The 17704-nt window shown below is 38.4% G+C and overlaps 3 protein-coding genes across 4 annotated transcripts; 1 reads left to right on the forward strand and 2 right to left on the reverse strand.

Moving 5' to 3' along the window:
• Positions 1-997: 997 nt before the first annotated feature.
• On the reverse strand, positions 998-4173 carry LOC129358171 (proline-rich protein 13-like). Its single transcript, XM_055027046.1, has 4 exons — positions 3931-4173; positions 2516-2582; positions 2005-2411; positions 998-1514 (listed from the first exon to the last, which is right to left on the reverse strand). The coding sequence occupies exons 2-4, from the start codon at positions 2529-2531 to the stop codon at positions 1467-1469; spliced, it is 471 nt and encodes a 156-aa protein (XP_054883021.1). The 5' UTR covers positions 2532-2582; positions 3931-4173; the 3' UTR covers positions 998-1466.
• An 886-nt stretch (positions 4174-5059) lies between these two features.
• LOC129358337 (cell division cycle-associated protein 7-like) lies at positions 5060-10074 on the forward strand. The gene is made up of 10 exons (XM_055027313.1): positions 5060-5104; positions 5244-5348; positions 5537-5896; positions 6476-6571; positions 7046-7189; positions 7357-7497; positions 8100-8249; positions 9496-9632; positions 9721-9969; positions 10055-10074. Exons 2-9 carry the CDS (start codon positions 5262-5264, stop codon positions 9767-9769), a joined length of 1164 nt encoding a protein of 387 aa, XP_054883288.1. The 5' UTR covers positions 5060-5104; positions 5244-5261; the 3' UTR covers positions 9770-9969; positions 10055-10074.
• Positions 10075-10890: 816 nt separating this feature from the next.
• On the reverse strand, positions 10891-17704 carry sp1 (sp1 transcription factor). Of its 2 annotated transcripts, none has more exons than XM_055024597.1 (6): positions 17624-17704; positions 16999-17075; positions 14414-15773; positions 13475-13616; positions 12717-12907; positions 10891-12592 (listed from the first exon to the last, which is right to left on the reverse strand). In XM_055024597.1, exons 1-6 carry the CDS (start codon positions 17628-17630, stop codon positions 12288-12290), a joined length of 2082 nt encoding a protein of 693 aa, XP_054880572.1. In that variant the 5' UTR covers positions 17631-17704; the 3' UTR covers positions 10891-12287. The 2 variants fall into 2 exon arrangements, with proteins under 2 accessions (XP_054880572.1, XP_054880580.1); XM_055024605.1 differs by lacking the exon at positions 17624-17704 and adding an exon at positions 17479-17606.

The raw sequence follows: 17704 nt of genomic DNA on the forward strand, positions 1-17704 counted from the left end.
GTTTTTTATTTAAAAAAATTAAAATAAAAAACTTGTTTTTACTGAACAAAGGAGAACTTTGTTCAGTAAAATTTGATTTTTTCTGTAATGGTTCATGACTTGAAAATTATACTGACCATCATTTGCATTGTCCATTTAAGAAAATCTGAGAAAATATCACTTGCATAATAATTTGGAACACGGTGTAGTGAGTGACTAATCTGTTCATCAGTGATCATGTGAGAAAGGAATTCAGTACTAACAATGTCCTTGGAGTTCCCTCTTTCCTCAACAAGCCCAAAACACGTAAGTCAATATTTTCCAGCTTAGGTCATAGAGTAAAAGGTATATCATCGTTAAGTGGTTACAATTAAAATTTTAGAGCCTGTTTTGTGGGCTGGCAAGTTCAAAGTCCAACAGTCAGAAATTATGGGTTTCACAATTGAGGTTTATGATCCTGAAAGTACAAACGTGTTAAAATTTATTGTAGGCCTTTTTCTATCATTTACAAATGTTTTTCTTTTGTGGGTTACAGGAACCGATCTCCAGAAATTGTTGTGTGAGTGGCAGAGAAAATATGTCAAGCAAGGCAGTTATAGAAATTGAAACAAATAGCTGTTAAGCATTACATAATAAGATTGCAGGATTTTCCTCCATAAAAAGAAAATAATTGTAACATTTATCTGAAAATTAGCAGATAATCTTACTGAAGCATATTCCCAATACCCACAACTTACCAAAGAGATGAATTTAGTCAGAATAAAAATAGTTATATTACTTATGTGTTCTCTCAAGTGATTCTTACATATGAAATAAAAACCCTAAGATGTTCAATTTTCAAGCCATTAGTCACATCTCACATAATAAACATTAAATTAAATGAGACAATGATATTTTATCAGATAAAACAAGAATCATCTGCATTTCACAAAGCAATCTTATTTCAATACAATGTGATAGAAATTATTTTGCAATATGATGTATTGAAATCAAATGGGGAAAAACACACTACTACGTAGTCGATTGATATATTTATTTTGAAGCCATGTAGTATTGAGAATAAAATCAGATGTTGACAACGACATAATGGGTCCAACTCTGCACTTAGCTAATATTCTACTTAGAACATAAAACAATAATTGCACTCATTTTCTATATGACATCTTAAAAAACAAAATGCGTCATAACTGCTCACTTATTTTTGAGCATTTACATTTACACAAATGGAGAATTTATGTACTGCAGTAGCAGAAAATGAATTATCTAACTACAAATTAACGTCCCATGTCCTGTAAGAGGAATAAACTGAATCTCAGAAACTGAAAGTAACTCCGAGTGTGCATTCTGCTTTAGTGTCATAAATTAAATTTAAAGAGTTTATGAAATACCATACTTGTGGATGTAAAAGTGATAAGATTAGATTCAAGGTAATAAGTTGCGCTTTTAGAATAATTATTGCATGAAGGCTGAGTGTTGAGCTTGACGATTTAGTCTGAGTCACTGCTGCTGCTGCTACTGCTGCTGCTGCTTGAATGCTGTAAAGACAAAAAACATACATAATGAAACAATAAAACATTTCATATTGCCAGGTTTAAGCAGAAATTACAGCTTTTGCAGTCAAAGTTTATGCAATAAACTATTACATTTAGTACAAGACTGACAATACAAACAACTGGAGTCATGGGAGTCAGAATAACAAAAAAAAAAACAACAACAAACACAATTGCAGTTTAAATTAGGGCATAACAAATTAATCAATAAAATAATCAGTCATCCTGGATGAGAGCAGTGCATCCCTTAATGTCAATAATTCATTGTTCCAACAGGTGCAAGATGCTACTACTCACAATTTCCATCTTTACATTGCATATCATATTATTATTTCTTAAAAAACATTAATTTTAGTATGTTATTTCCTGGGTGATTACAAAAATGTCAAGATGGTCATTACAAAAAGGATCTTTCACAAATTTTTACACTGTTTTATGCACAATCACTTCCAGTTTGAACCAAGCCAAAACTCACCTTGCCATGTTTGTGGTGTCCATGCTTGTGTTCTTTCTTCACCTTCTTCATCTTTTTCATCTTCTTATGCTTTTTGTGTCCATGTCCTCCAACAACCATTCCAGGCCCAGGGTGTAACCCACCATAATGAGGATCCTTGTGATGGCCCTTGTGGTGGCCCCCTTTGGGAGAGTGGGGATATGGACCTGGATGAACACCTCCAGGAGCCATGGGATATGCATGGGGTCCAGGAGCCCCTGGAGGTGCAATGGGAACCATGGCTGGGTTCATGGGAGCTGGGAATTGGCCTGCAGGGTATGCAGGGTTCGGACCCTGGGGGAACATTCCAGATGCAGGAGCATTGGGAAATGTAGGGTTGTAGCCTGGAGGGAAGGCAGGGTTTTGGGGACCCATTTGAGGAGGAGGACCTGATATGGAAAAGCAGCACAATTATGCACCTTAGAAAAGTGATCAGATATAACTTGCATCAAACTTATCAAAAATTGTGTTATGGCCTGGTGTGAAATCCCACCTTGATTTGGCCACATAGTCTGTGTATTAAGTTGCTTAGACGAAGAGTTTAGGTCTCAAAAAACCTCCTGCAAAAGATTTATATTATTTAGTCTTTGACAATGCAATGACACAAAACATTGGATATTGTCCACATTAACATCTTGCATAATAACTTATTTTAACCACAACTCTTCATTCTCCATAAAACTATCCTAATCAAAAACGACAAATGGTTGTTGAGAAGAAACTGATAGTAAACATGAAATTGTATTCAAAACTAAAGTTTTTTAGAATGATTTTTCAAAACATACATTTGCTAGCTACTGTTAATACTTATCCCTATGTCGTTGTTTGTCTCCAGAAATAGTGAATCGGTCAATCAGATTGTAACATATCCACTAAGGGGAAGTTGTGCTGTTAAAAATCTTATAGTAAAGTCAAAGGTCAGAGGACAATGAGCAGGCCACAGGTAACAGGTTTGGGAAACAAGATACTAGGAGTTCTAACAATGCCTCGTTATCGCTTAAGTACACCATCTCTAAATGCAGGACACATCAAACAACAAAATCTGGGTGTCACTCCTAAGAACACCCAGAAATTGGAAAGAAACAGATTGGAAAATGCTGCCTGGTCCAATCAATGATGATTGTAGATGCAGCATTAAAATGGTTGAGTCAGAAATTGAATTTGACGACATGAAGGATGAATCCATCCCGCCTTTTGTGGTGGCTTTGCGTTTGGTCTGGGGAATTTCTTGGCACACTTTGAATCCTTTGGTACCAAAATCTGGAATTCTGTCTTGTAAACATGAACCAAAATCTCAATTGAACGTTTCTGACATGTTCTTGAATCAAGCTATGAAGAATTAAGGTGGTTCAGAAAGCAAAAGTAAAATTGTGTCAGCAATAAATAGGCCAGTAAGTGTATCATACTTTATTTATGAAGTGACCAGTTAAAATTAAATAAGAGGAATGATTCTGACAAAAACTAAATAAATCTGCATATTTTTATATATTTTTTCATTACAGACCACAGTGGGTGTTTCCTGTAAAGCATAGTTCTTAAGGGATAACAACGAGTAAACACACAGGCTGATTTCACTTTTACTTAAATTTCTTTAATTTGGTTGAAGGGATTACAATAAGAAACAGTTTATGAAAACATATTACCCTTCAAACTGAATGCAGGGGTTAAAAGACTCGAAACTGCTGTTTCAAGCCAAAGTTAAACTAGTTGTATGAGGTATCGTTGTTAAAACAACGTTAAACAACAGTGTAGCAAAAGTTCTAAATTATTTTTCGAATACAGGAAGACATTTGTCTATTTTCCAAGCAAGACACCCTAAAATAATTTTAGCCTTCTAATGATTGTAGATCATATGTACTTGATTTGATAGCAAAATATAAAATCTGTAAAAATATTTTTACGGTTTACCTGTGGACTTTGTCCCTGTTCTTGAAAAGTCAGAAATAGGGAGGCTTTTGTTTATCTTCCGCATTAAGGCTTCCTTCTCTGCAGCAGGAAGCCACGCCCTCCCTTAAAGGATACGTACGTCGTGTACGCAACGGCAAAAAAACGCAGCTTTGTAATGTGATACTGAAATATAGTGAGATGATTCAGCGGATATGAATTACACAAGCACAACTTTCTTATTATTTTACCAGAAACCCGTTACATCATGGACATATGGAATCAAAAGGTAAAATTATTAAGAACAACAACAAAAACACTTTCTCATAGTTAGAAAAAAAACAGAAATAAAGCATCATTTAAACCTGTGACAGGTCATAGCAATTACAAGGAGATTTTTAAAAAATTATTCTTCAAGCTTATGTATATAAATATGGCAAATAATGTTTTGGAAATGTAAAGATGCTAAGGGACAGACTCCCAGTTGCAACATTTTTTTGAAAGTAAAATTTTTAATGGACCTGACCCAGAACTTTTTCATCACCTTGTGACAAAAATAAATATAAAATTATTTTTTAATGAACCTATTAGTGATATTTTTACTCAGTTTTACAGACAAATGCTTCTCGAGAAACAAAAGAAATATAATTCAAAATAAAATAAAAAACAACTTAAAAGTCCATCTGAAGGAGTTGACACAGAACTGAAGGTGGTGACAAACAGTAAAAAGAAATACTTGATACATGTGAAGAAATGCAATTTATGCAGAAGACATTGAAATAAATTATCTGCACATTTAAGTGAGATTTGTCAACATTATCACTGAAAGAGTAACCCTGTCAGTTAAAAACTCTGACGGAGTTCATGAAATGCCAAACGACCTCAATTTATATGATGTTATTCTGAAGGAAGCCATACTGTAGCTCCTCAGGTTTAGTTTCTTCCTCAAAATTACTTTAACGCTGACAGTCGTCATTAAGAGGACAGACCAAAGTTTTAGAAGCAGGAACCTTTATTTTTTACAAATCTTCTCTTGATTGAAAATGTTTGGAAGTCTGTTTTAGTGTCCACATCTTTCCATGAGGGCGGAGTTAAAATAGGTCGTCAGCAAACAAAGCACCGCCCCTCTCGGTTGTGTTCGTGCTGTCCGAATCTACATAACAAGCGCCATTAGTTTCCAATCAGGTTTGAACTACAGGTTTGTCTTTTGGAGAACCCAGTGAAACTTGAGGGGTTTGCACTGGCAAAGTCATGAATGTATATATTTTTCTCACTGAATGCCTACTGCATTTAAGCTAACACAAGTTTTTAAAGCAGTTTTTATTCTTCACTTACAGGTGGAGTGTGAAGTTGATATGAAGAAACTAGTGGATGTGTTTGCAGAGGATTCAGAAAGTGATGAGACATTTTATGGCTTTTCTGACTCTGAGCTCACAGAAACGGTATGTTTTGCACTTATTGCCAACACACCTAACATTAGATATGGCATAGAAACTATTACTTGTAATATGTTGACAACTTCTAATTATTCTACTACCAAATCCATTTATCCCTTTTTTACCAATACATTTTACTGGAGAATGTTTTAGAAATCTGGCTCTTATGACAAATCCTTGCTTTTTACCTACAGAATTTGGATTTGCAACATGAATCACAACCTGACTCTTCTCCCATGGATCTAAAGACCACATCTAAACCACCTGCTGCCTGTCAGCCCTTCAAGCTGAGGGTTGCACTTCGCTCTGGCTCTTCTTCTTTCCAGCTCTCAGAGTTTGAGGATGAAGAAGAAAATATTGCAGCAAAGAGAGAGGTGAAGAAGCCAAGAGAGCCCAAGAGGTCAAAGAAGGGCAAGCATGTGAAATTTGAGGACGAAGAGAAGGCTGTGAGTCAACCGCATCAGGCTGAGGATAATGGATCAGGTTCTGCAAAAGATGAGTCGGATAATTTCCTGGCCAAGAGAGAGCAGAACATCAAGGCCAACAAAGCAATGGTAAACCAGAAACGCATGCCTTGTGGTAATGTTTGTAAATTTGTATGTTAAATTAAAGAGTTTTCTTGGATGTAGAAGTTGTGATTAGTGCCATAAGACATCTAAGGTAAATTTTTTCCTCCTCGTTAATCTCTGAATTGTGGGTTATGAAGAATTTTCAGGTGATTCACATGCAACAAATGCATTTGAATCACCTTAAAAGTCTCTGCCCTAGATGAGAATGACTAAGATGTTTTTCTGGTCTGAAGCCATCGGTCACTAGACCTAAGCTGGTTGAACATTGCCACCTGCAGATTAGACTGCAACTGACATGAGGTTGTGCAACCACAATTTTTTCAGTCTGTACTGTTACTGTGCTAATGGACATGTCACCTTGACATGTGGAAAATCACCAAACACAAGCCTAAGTTATAGGGAAACCAATATGTGTATTTTATGAATCCTCATGCTTCACATAAGACAAAGTCCTATGACTATGAGCAGTGAGCCTGCTACACTACAGTGGTCATAATAAATGACTAATTTCAGTTTTAGGGTGAATTACGCACTGGCATTAATTTATTATTTATTATCTTCTAGTTGGCTCAGCTAATGGCAGAGCTACAGAAAATGCCCGGAGGAGCTGGCTTTCTTAAAAAACAAGCAGGCAGATCAACGACAAAAGAAAAAAGCTCTGTGAGTATGATGGAAAGATTGGAAATCAACATCTTTCTGCTGGTCTAGACAGTTTTGCAGTAGACTAAATGTCTGAATAAGAGGTGCCTTTACTTCAATAGCACATTTTAAAAACCACTGGGTAGCCAAAGTACTGTACATTAAAACAGAAATGTGTAAAAAAGAAAAACATATACAAATATAAAATGTACACAGATAACATTTCAGGTGCATTTTAAGGTGCCATACAAAACAATATCACAATGTGTTGAAAGCCAAGGAATAAAAGTGTGTTTTTATCAAACATAAAGAAAAAAACTAAATGTAGACTTTGAAATTTGTATGCATTCAAATAATTAATAATGACTGTTGTTTTTATTTGGTTATTTGGTGGTGAATTTGAAATTCAAGTACAGATTTAATAAATTCAAGACTCTTAACCTGAATATTCCTTTGGTACTAACTGATTACGTGGATTAATTTCCAATTCTCCAGCGCCTGCCTCGCTCTGGTCAAAATGACAGGGAGACCAGGAGGAACCCAGAACGGGCTTCTCGCAGACATACCCGCTCTATGGGGGCAATCGAGGACCATTCAGAAGCAGATGTGGAGCTCAGCCTGGAGGAAGAGCTGTTGGAGGTCAGTTCAACAACAAACTGAACAATAAACTAGTTGGTAAAACCATGTTTGTTTTGCTCTACAAAATAATTCTGATATTGTATAACTAACATTGGTAATCAATGAGAGCTAAATATAGTTATTTAGGTGCTTACTGAAGTAATGCACAACTTCATTACCTGTTTTAGGTTCGCCGAGCTCCACGTCGCCATGGCACTCCACGACCAAATCAGAACCCTCACGTCATCCGTCCAGTAGAGGAAATCACAGAAGACGAGCTGGAATTGGTTGCTGACAATATGACTGACAAGGTTTACAACTCTGTCACAGTAAGTTCAGTTCAACTTACAAAATCACACACAGTTTATTTCTCCAGTCAGATCTGTAAAGGACATGCTCATCTTTCCACTTGTGAAAATGCAACAAATTATTCAGCTCTTTAAAATCTAAATCTAACATGGCTCAGAAATGCGTCTGGTTATTTATTTTTGGCAGTTACCGCTTTCTAATCTTAAGATTATCTATTTTATCAAACACCAGGTCTCATAAAACCTTCTCTGTGGTTGCAAAAAAAAAATTATAGATTTTTGAGAGGGAAAAGGGAAAACTTATTTCTACAAAACAGTGACAAATAAGAATATGTAACATAAAATAAGTGATTGTGTAAATATTTGCCCTCTGCAAAGCTGTTTTTACTGGATACACATTTCAATCAGAACTGCACATCTGGATGCTGCAGTTTTGCTCCAAGGTTTCCTGGCAAAACTCTTTGAGCTCAGTCAAATTTTCTTGAACACATTTTTGTGTAGCTTTAGTTTAATGGTTTGGGTCGTTATCTTGCAGGAAAATAAATGTTTCCTGATTAAATACGTAGGTTAATAATTTTCCTTGGCACTGTATAAAGTTCATAATGTCTTTATTTTTTTGTCAGGGCTCCACGTGCCATCAGTGCCGGCAGAAAACTGTTGACACAAAGACTTGCTGCCGCAATAAGAACTGTCGAGGGATTCAGGGTCAGTTCTGCGGGCCATGCCTGAGGAACCGATATGGAGAGGACGTCAGGAAGGCTCTGCTTAATCCGGTCAGTGCTCTCTACTGCTTTAGCGTAAATAATTAACATACAGCCACACGGTTTCCATTCTGATGATGGATTATATTCCGTAAATCAAATTGGCAACTGCAATAAACTATTGTTGACTTTGTTATGGTTTTATTTGAGAAGTATTTTTTACATTCATAATAGAGAAATGGGGAAGAACTTGGAATTAATGACAATTTTAATCAAATTCTTAGCAGAAATTGATTTTGTTAAGATAAGGCAGTAAAATGATAAACAATGGTTTTCTTTTTACTATTTTTAAAATGTTATAGAGTTTTTTTTCTGTTGTTGACTGTCTTGCATATGTTTGGTCCATTTTGGCATGAAACTTATCTTAAGATTCAGGTCATGAACTGCTGCCCAGAAAAGGGTTGTTCCTATAAACACCGCTTGGCTTCCACACCCTGAAACCACAAATTACCCTTAAATGTTTGGTTGCAAACTTTGGAGGAGGTTTCAGTGATGTGTGTTTTGTGTGATTCTCCTAGTCTTTGCATTTGTGTAACTTCACATTGAAATGTAAGACTTTCTGCTTATTTGTTTTAGGACATCTTGTTCTAGAAGGCTTCCTGTTCTCATTAGCTTATATTTTAAATTCTAGGTTTTAGATATTATGAAAAAAGTAAAGGGGGTAGTGTAGTCCAACTCTAATCCTTATTATGGTATCAAAAAGGTTAAAAAAAACAATTCTTTAATTTAGATTTTTATTTTTAATTTGAATCTATTTTCTGCAAATACATTTCAGCTCACTTAGTGCTTTAGGCTATTTTTTTTAATTAGAAAAATAATTTGGATAGAAAAATAATTTTATGTAGTTAATGTAGCTAAAATTCAAATGGTGTTTTTGGCTATTGGATAAGAAACTTCTGTTTGGTGAATATCAAAACACAGAAACATCATCACAAGCATGGTGGGGGCAGGATCATGCTGTGGGAATGCTTCTCAGCAGGAGGCCCCGGAAGGCTTGTGAAGGTACAATGACTGAAGCAAAGTAGAGAAAAATCCTGAAGGGCATTTTCTGGATAAACGGGTATCCAAAATTCAGATTACATCCTCCCTTTACAGGACTGTAAATTACCCACATGGCCTGTGTATCACTTTACAAATTACTGAGAATATACCATATTACAAAATACAGGCAAGGCTTAAGTAAACAGCAGTATGTAATCACAATGTTTATTTTTAGTTTGTATCACTTATCCTCCTAAACTTTGCGGCCTCTCCTCAGGACTGGAAGTGCCCCCCTTGCCGCAACATTTGCAACTGTAGTTTCTGCCGCCAGCGTGAGGGCCGATGCCCTACTGGCATCCTGTTCCCTCTGGCTCAGTACCATGGCTTCTCTAACGTCCACTCCTACCTCAGCAGGTGAGATTCAGACTCCTGCAACCTAATTATGCTGTTAACCAGTTGGAATGACTAAATATTTCCTGTATTTTTTGTTTTGTCCTTGCAGTCTCCATAAAAAACTGAAGGACGAGGAGAAAGTGGAGATGTCATTTTAACTCTGGGTGGACGTTTATTGCATCTTACTAAGTTTTTCTTTTTTTTGAATTTTTTTAAAATAAATTTAACCAAGTTTTTGCTGTCCTTTGTGTATTGTGAATAAAGCTAAAGACATGTTTGCAAAGAGATTAGAAAGATGTCCTTTTAATCCAGCTGCTCAGTACCATGGCTTCTCTGACGTCCACTCCTACCTCAGCAGGTGAGATTCAGACTCCTGCAACCTAATTATGCTGTTAACCAGTTGGAATGACTAAATATTTCCTGTATTTGTTTTGTCCTTGCAGTCTCCATAAAAAACTGAAGGACGAGGGAAAGTGGAGATGTCATTTTAACTCTGGGTGGACGTTTATTGCATCTTACGAAGTTTTTCTTTTTTTGAATTTTTTTAAAATAAATTTAACCAAGTTTTTGCTGTCCTTTGTGTATTGTGAATAAAGCTAAAGACATGTTTGCAAAGAGATTAGAAAGATGTCCTTTTAATCCAGCTGCTCAGTACCATGGCTTCTCTGACGTCCACTCCTACCTCAGCAGGTGAGATTCAGACTCCTGCAACCTAATTATGCTGTTAACCAGTTGGAATGACTAAATATTTCCTGTATTTTTTGTTTTGTCCTTGCAGTCTCCATAAAAAACTGAAGGACGAGGAGAAAGTGGAGATGTCATTTTAACTCTGGGTGGACGTTTATTGCATCTTACGAAGTTTTTCTTTTTTTTTAATTTTTTTAAAATAAATTTAACCAAGTTTTTGCTGTCCTTTGTGTATTGTGAATAAAGCTAAAGACATGTTTGCAAAGAGATTAGAAAGATGTCCTTTTAATCCAGCTGCTCAGTACCATGGCTTCTCTGACGTCCACTCCTACCTCAGCAGGTGAGATTCAGACTCCTGCAACCTAATTATGCTGTTAACCAGTTGGAATGACTAAATATTTCCTGTATTTTTTGTTTTGTCCTTGCAGTCTCCATAAAAAACTGAAGGACGAGGAGAAAGTGGAGATGTCATTTTAACTCTGGGTGGACGTTTATTGCATCTTACGAAGTTTTTCTTTTTTGAATTTTTTTAAAATAAATTTAACCAAGTTTTTGCTGTCCTTTGTGTATTGTGAATAAAGCTAAAGACATGTTTGCAAAGAGATTAGAAAGATGTCCTTTTAATCCAGCTGTTGGCATTTGCAGTAGTTATATAAACATGTATAACATAAAAAATCCCTTATTTAAAAACGGGGGGACGGGGGGAAAGGAGGTAAGAGCACTTGCTGTCCAATGAGTTGAAGTTTTAAACATGCATTGCACAGGTTACAATTCATACAGAGCATAATTATGAAGAAAAACAACTTAGGCAAATACATTCTGACAATGCCTTTTGCTACTTGTTTGGACAAGTAAAGGAAGAGTACACACAGTCAGCCTTACTAGATGTTTTCCAGTTATAATTTTGGCATTTGCATCACTAGGTGAGTACTTTTAGAAAGCTTGTGGACCAAAGAAAGATTCCCAAAGTAGTTTTCATAAAAAGGAGCATAAACCTTTGGTCTGGAGCTTGTAAATTTAGTATTTGACATTATTGCAAAACTTGAAAACTATTAACCAAAGAGGGAAAAACGAACCACTGACATGGCTGTGAGGAAGATAAAAGATGGAAAAGAGACCGGAAGATCTGGATCTTATAACATTATATGAAAAGCTTTGAAGTTTACAAATTTAATCTACATATATAAAAATAAGATTAAGATTGATTGTGCATAAGATGAACAGACAACAGAAAGACAATCACCTGCAACCATGTTATATATTCTTGTTTGTGCTAAGAATTTTCTGTAATGTTTACTAAAAAAAAAGTATATATACAAAGAAAATCTGCTTTGCTTCTATCCTGACAATAAAGCATGATGGCTTGAATGTTTTCACAAAAGACGTTAAAGAGTTATTTTAAGAATTTCATGACAAACACGTTTGTGCTTCTGGCTTCAACAAAATGAAAATTTGCAAGACGTTTTCATTATTTGTAGACGTTTCATTTTGAGATGATGTCGGTTAGCCTGAGGGACATGAAACATCACTCTGGGCCTGTCGATCAGGAAACCTCTGAGGTGTAGAAGAAAAATGGGGCAAAGCTTGAAACAGTGAGAGAAAACGATCTTAGTGTCATCTCTTCATTGAAGAACCTCAACAGAATTCCAGCGACATCATGGCGCGTGCTGACCTGTGTTTTTTGTTGCAGCCTTACACCACATAAGGCTGCAGATGTTGGTGTAAAACCATTTCCCTTCAGAGGAAATAGGATTTCACAGTGATTTCTGTAGATTGAGATTTTAATCCCAGCTGTCCACCTCAGAAACCTAAATACCACAAGCCTCTACATACAAGAATGTAAATCAAATTTCTGTCTTAGTTATACAAATTATTAGCATCGGAGAACCCCCTTCAGACCGACATCTCCGAGAGGTTCTGTTTCTGATGAAACATGCCCTTTGACCCCCCCAGTCCCACCCTTGTGTCCAAATTCATGGTTCAGCGTCACTAGTAACTGTTGCCATTGAGCTGGTGAAGGTCCACCTGCATCATGTTGATGCCACTGCTGGCTAACCGAGCAAGGCTTTCTGCAGATAAGGTTTCCATGGTGACAATGGTGTGCTGGTCATTGTTTGAGCCGGCTCCTGCGCTGCATTCTGTTCCCGCCGACGGAGAAGCCGCGTCGGAGGACACGGCGATGTTGTTGCCTGTGACGGGTACTTTCTTGTTCAGGTGGGTCTTGATGTGCTTGGAGAGGTGGTCGCTGCGCATGAAGCGTTTGGGACATTCGTGGCATGCAAACTTTTTCTCTCCTGAAAGTAAGAGGTGGAAAATAAGTTAGAGGGGTATATGCTGATGTCTGTGCAATTAGACAATCCTAGAAATTGTGCTCAGTCATTTGATTGTAGTCCCTAGCTTGGACACTGAACTCCTTACCTGTGTGTGTCCTCTTATGGCGCTGAAGCTCATCTGAACGCGTGAATCGTTTGCCACAAAAAGACCAACTGCAAACGAAGGGGCGTTCTCCCGTGTGCCAACGCAGATGGGCTCTAAGGTGGGACGTCTTGCCGTAGATCTTCCCACAGCCACTGATGTGACAGATGTGCTGCTTCTTCTTATTTGGGTCACTGTACAAAGTCAAAAATATTTAGGGGTTAATTTTTAACCCCGAAAATAAGATTTAACCTGATCTGATATTTGGAGGTTTGCATAACCCACTAAAGTGAAAACTCTGCAACAAAATATCCACGTTTCAAGGTGAAGACTGCATCTACGCATACAATTATCTAGGGTACGCAAAAATAAACCGGAAGGATTATTAATTTTTTCATTTGTTGCATTGCTATTGCATTTTAATTAAATATGCAGCAGAATTAATTCTGCATTAAACCTGTCATCAATTTATCTGAGGTTTAGAAATAATCTCAAATTTTGCAAAAGTCCAAAAAGCTCCAGGAAATTTACCTCGTCGTCTCCCAGGATTAGTAACAAAATTTGCCCCTCTTATAATCACATTTCCACCATATGTAACATGACCACTTGATGTCGCCAAATCCTTTGCACTAAATTTTGAAAGCTAAACACTAAACTGTAATGAAATAAAACTTACTCAAAGGAGTGAAACACTTTTATACATTTCATTATTGTGTTAACACATTTACCCAGGACACCGGCCATACAGATCGGTGACGTACCGTGGCTCTCCATCTTTGCACATTGGACAGGTGCAAGCTTCTCTTCGATTTCGTCGTCCCTGAGGTTGAGGGCTTAAATCCTCGTCCTCCACAGGTGCGCCGTCATCCAAACCGTCTCCGCCTGTCTGCAACACCTGGTCCCCTGTAATAATTGAGAAGAAATAATACAGGGGTAAAGTTATGAAACCTTCCAGCCTAAATGCAAATAATTTATCAACTTTTAAAAACATCTTCCTTTTTTTATGTTCTTTGGTGCAGCGATTATTATGATAAAAAAATTCTTGAAAACTATTTTTAACATTTCCTTGAAAGTCAAAAGGAAATGTATATTTTTGTTTTATACAAAAAGATATAAAACAATAACATTGCAGCAACTTAATTCTTAGTAAAAAAAAAATTTTAATGCTGCACACCCTGTTCACTTTCACCATTATGCAAACATTTGATTATTTCCAGCTCTGGTTGCTTATGGTTTAAACTAAATCATCAGTAGTGAAGCTGCAGCCTTGCTAAAAACCCTTCTGTTGTGGTCAAACCACAACTACAAGTAAAATATTAAAATGTGAAAGGAAGTAGTAGGGAAAAAAAACCTGATGGCATCATTCAGTGTGGTTAAAGTTTCACATGAACACTAACGGCTAAACTGGTTCAACCAGATTTCAGCACTGGATCAGGAAATGCAGGAGCTGTTTTCAAAAAAGAGGGGGTGATTTTGACCAGACTTAACGGAGTCTAAGTGCTCACAGCTGCTGCTGATGCTATGTTAACATAGCCCATTATTTCAGCAAGGTGTTGACATGATAGTTGGGAACAAAATTATCAAAAATTTCCTGAAAATGTTTTAATGAATCACAGAAATGAAACAAACAAATATTATTTACAGAATTAGTACTAAAAACTTTTATAAACTATCCCAGCTGTTGCTGGTAAATGACAGACCTGTTGTGCTGGTGATGGGGATGGGAACTCCCGGCAGTTGATGCATCTGCAGCCCAGTGCTGCCCAGTGTGTTAAGGTTGATGGTCTGAAGGCTCGGGATCTGCACCGCGTTGACCGGGATTCCTGCTGCACCAGCCGCCCCCTGATTCTGCCCCAGCTGGGGCAGGGACTGCACTGGGGCAAGAGTTATCTGTGTCCCTGTTGGACTCTGGATCTGAATGGTCTGCCAGCTGACCTGGCCATTAGGGCCCACTGTGCGCAAGAGGATGGGCCCCGTGTTTGGCATAATTTGAAGATTTTGAAGCCCCTCTTGACTGAGTGTTGGTGTTGCAAACACCGGACCGCCTGCTGTGGCCTGAATGGCCTGAAGAGGCGCTCCACCCTGGATGACCTGTTGAGGCTGGATGAGGATTTGTTGCGGCTGCTGGCCGTCTCTGTTGTCTGGCTGAATGGGGACGTTCTGCTGGAACGTGCCCGTCGCCGAGCCGTTACTCTTCTGTGTTTGGGTGGCACCGTAAGAGGATGAGGTCTGCGTTGTGGCAGTGGATGCGGTGGTCATATACCCTGTCACACTGCTAGAAGAAGCTGGTTGCTGCTGATTGCCTCCAGCCTCTCCGCTACCGTTAACATCTCCCCCCGCTGCACCCGTAGCAACAGGCAACAACGTGATGTTTCCATTCAGAGACAGTGGCATGTTTGCCAGGAACTGGGCCTGGTTTTGCAACACACCATTGCCTAAGCTTATATTTTGTATGGGGATTGCTCCCTGAAGGACGCTGGGCATGGTTATGATGTTCCCAGCGGCGCCAGCTCTGTTGGTCGCAGCTATGATCTGCTGGCCACTGGGAGAGGACACAATCTGAAACTGCTGCCCTTGTGCTGCTGCGGCAGATACAGCCGGGTCCTGCTGAGCATGTGCAAAATGTAATGGCTGACCGTCTACTGTCTGGAACTGCGGTATAACTTGGTACTGTATGTTGGGCATCATGCCTGATATAGTGGTAAGCAACTGCTGACCTGGGACTGATGGAGCTTGGGCTACTACGTACTGCTGTTGCTGCTGACCCTGAGTGCTCACAGCTGCCGCTGATGTTGACAGCACCTGTCTGCTCTTGCAGTTGTCTCCTCCGGCCATCACCCCTGACGAGTCAGTGGTGATAGTGTTGGAGCCTGAGGATGCCTGAACATTGAGGGGAACAACCTGCCAACCGTTGGCAGTGGAGGTAAAGATGCCCTGATTTATTTCCAGCTGCTGCTGATTATTTTGTTGCTGCTCGGCTGAAGAGTTGTTCTCTCCAGGGGTGTCGATTCGACTGCACGTAGCGGCCAACAGGGCCAGAGGAGACGGCTGCTGTGAGTCCTGCCAAAAGAATAAAGTACAAATATTTAAATGGCTTGGGTACCTGTATAGTAGAGTGTTACATTATAACAAACATACAGTACCACCGAAATTACCAGAATTACTTCAAAATTTGCTTTTTTTGTGTTTTTCAATAAAAAACACCTAATGAGAGGAAAGATTAAAATAGCGACGGAGTAGAACATGCAGCCAACATCAGAGTTGGACATCAAGATATGAACTGAAATTGCAGATGTTAACTTTGAATTTTGGTTTCAAAGAAAAACAAAACGGCACATTTTACAGGAATTAGAGCTAAGAAATTTTAATAGTAAATTTTTTTACATTAATCAGATGAGATTTCATCCTACACATCCTGATGCATCTTTCATAAAATCTAAATGCTCATAGAAATCTCCTATTCTGGACATTTGGAGCCTGTACACATAAAAAATACACATAGAATGGTATGGTATACTATCTTTGCAAAAATGTAGAATATTTGTTTAAATAGACAAATTCACAGCAGATCATGGGCAAAGTAAGATGAGAAAAAAACAGAGACTTAAATATCAAACAAAACTATTATCTCAAGCAGAATTTTTTCAATAAATATATAAGGCATTTATGTAAGACTAAATGTTTAAAGTAGATTTGACAGTATAAGCAGGATCAGTTTCAAAGTTAAGACCCAAATCTAAACTTGTTAGGAAGAAGGTATTTGACTTTTAAATTTACCACAATGATGATATGTGTGGCTTGCTTTGTGTGTGCAAAGCCACACAAACATTGCATTAAAATCACTTTCATGCTACCTATATTACAATGTAGCACTTCTGGTGTAGTTGGTCTTCAGAGAGAAAATATGGGGGGCTGAGTTTGGGAGGGACCACATTTTTCAGGAACGGCGGCGGGCTCGGCTTCCCCTCCCCCCAAACCCACCCATTGCCCTCCCACACTTTATTCTGCCCTATAAACTAGCACACTCCTCTAGCCACCCCCTCCTTGGCCAGCCAAATGGGCCGAGCGAAACGCACACGAAGTGCCCGGCTAAGACGGGAACACCCCGTGTGGGCGAAATTTACCTGCCCATTCCCCACCCCGGTGACATGTGCTCCGGGGAGAAAAATCAACATCCCGCACAGTTTCAAACACAGACCGATCACAGAATCACTCCAACAACACAATCAAAGAGAAAGTCGTGCAATTTTGCCACAGTGCAGGTTTGTGTGACAGGTTAACCTACTTGTGAGTTTGTGTTTCGCTTCTGACTGAATCCTCCACCGCTCTCCACAGCGGCCATTTCACCCTGCTGCTGCTGATCTGCGGAAGAAGAGTTGGAAGATCACCGACTTCTTAAGCGGCAAATGCACAAACTGAGTAACATTTAGCTACAAAGTATAAACTCAATCAAATACCCTCAAATAAAGCGACTTTTGTGAGGTTTGGACTTGTTTTGTGGGGGTCAGAGGAAGGAAACCTACGTCGGGTTACTTACACTGCCAGCTAGCTGATTAGCTAAGTAATGTGTAGAAAACTCGCTAGGCATTAGCTAAAGTGACCGACACAGCTCCAACTGCTCGGTAAAACACAACAAGTTGTCTATATTGAAATAAAAAATGTAAAACGAACCCATAACTACGCAGTGTGAAAATGAATATGTTTCTTTAAATAAATGTTAGTGGTGTATCCAACAAGTAGCTATAAATAAGCGTCAGTTTCTCACTTTTAAAATGCTTCCAACGTCCGATCGATAACAAAACGATGTCGTATTAAATCTGAGTAAAAGACTGCGCTCTGCCTTTACTTGATAGTGCTGATATATATGTGCTCTCCTAACTAGGTCACCGAGTTTTTAAAAGTTCACTTACTGCTCATAATTTGAAGACGGGAGGAGTTTCTTTGCTCTTTTTCGGCTTGACAACTTTTTACAACTTCACACAAACTTAACG

Source organism: Poeciliopsis prolifica, unplaced genomic scaffold (assembly GCF_027474105.1).
Source record: "Poeciliopsis prolifica strain line A6 unplaced genomic scaffold, Auburn_PproV2 SCAFFOLD003, whole genome shotgun sequence".
NCBI classification, from domain to species: domain Eukaryota; kingdom Metazoa; phylum Chordata; class Actinopteri; order Cyprinodontiformes; family Poeciliidae; genus Poeciliopsis; species Poeciliopsis prolifica.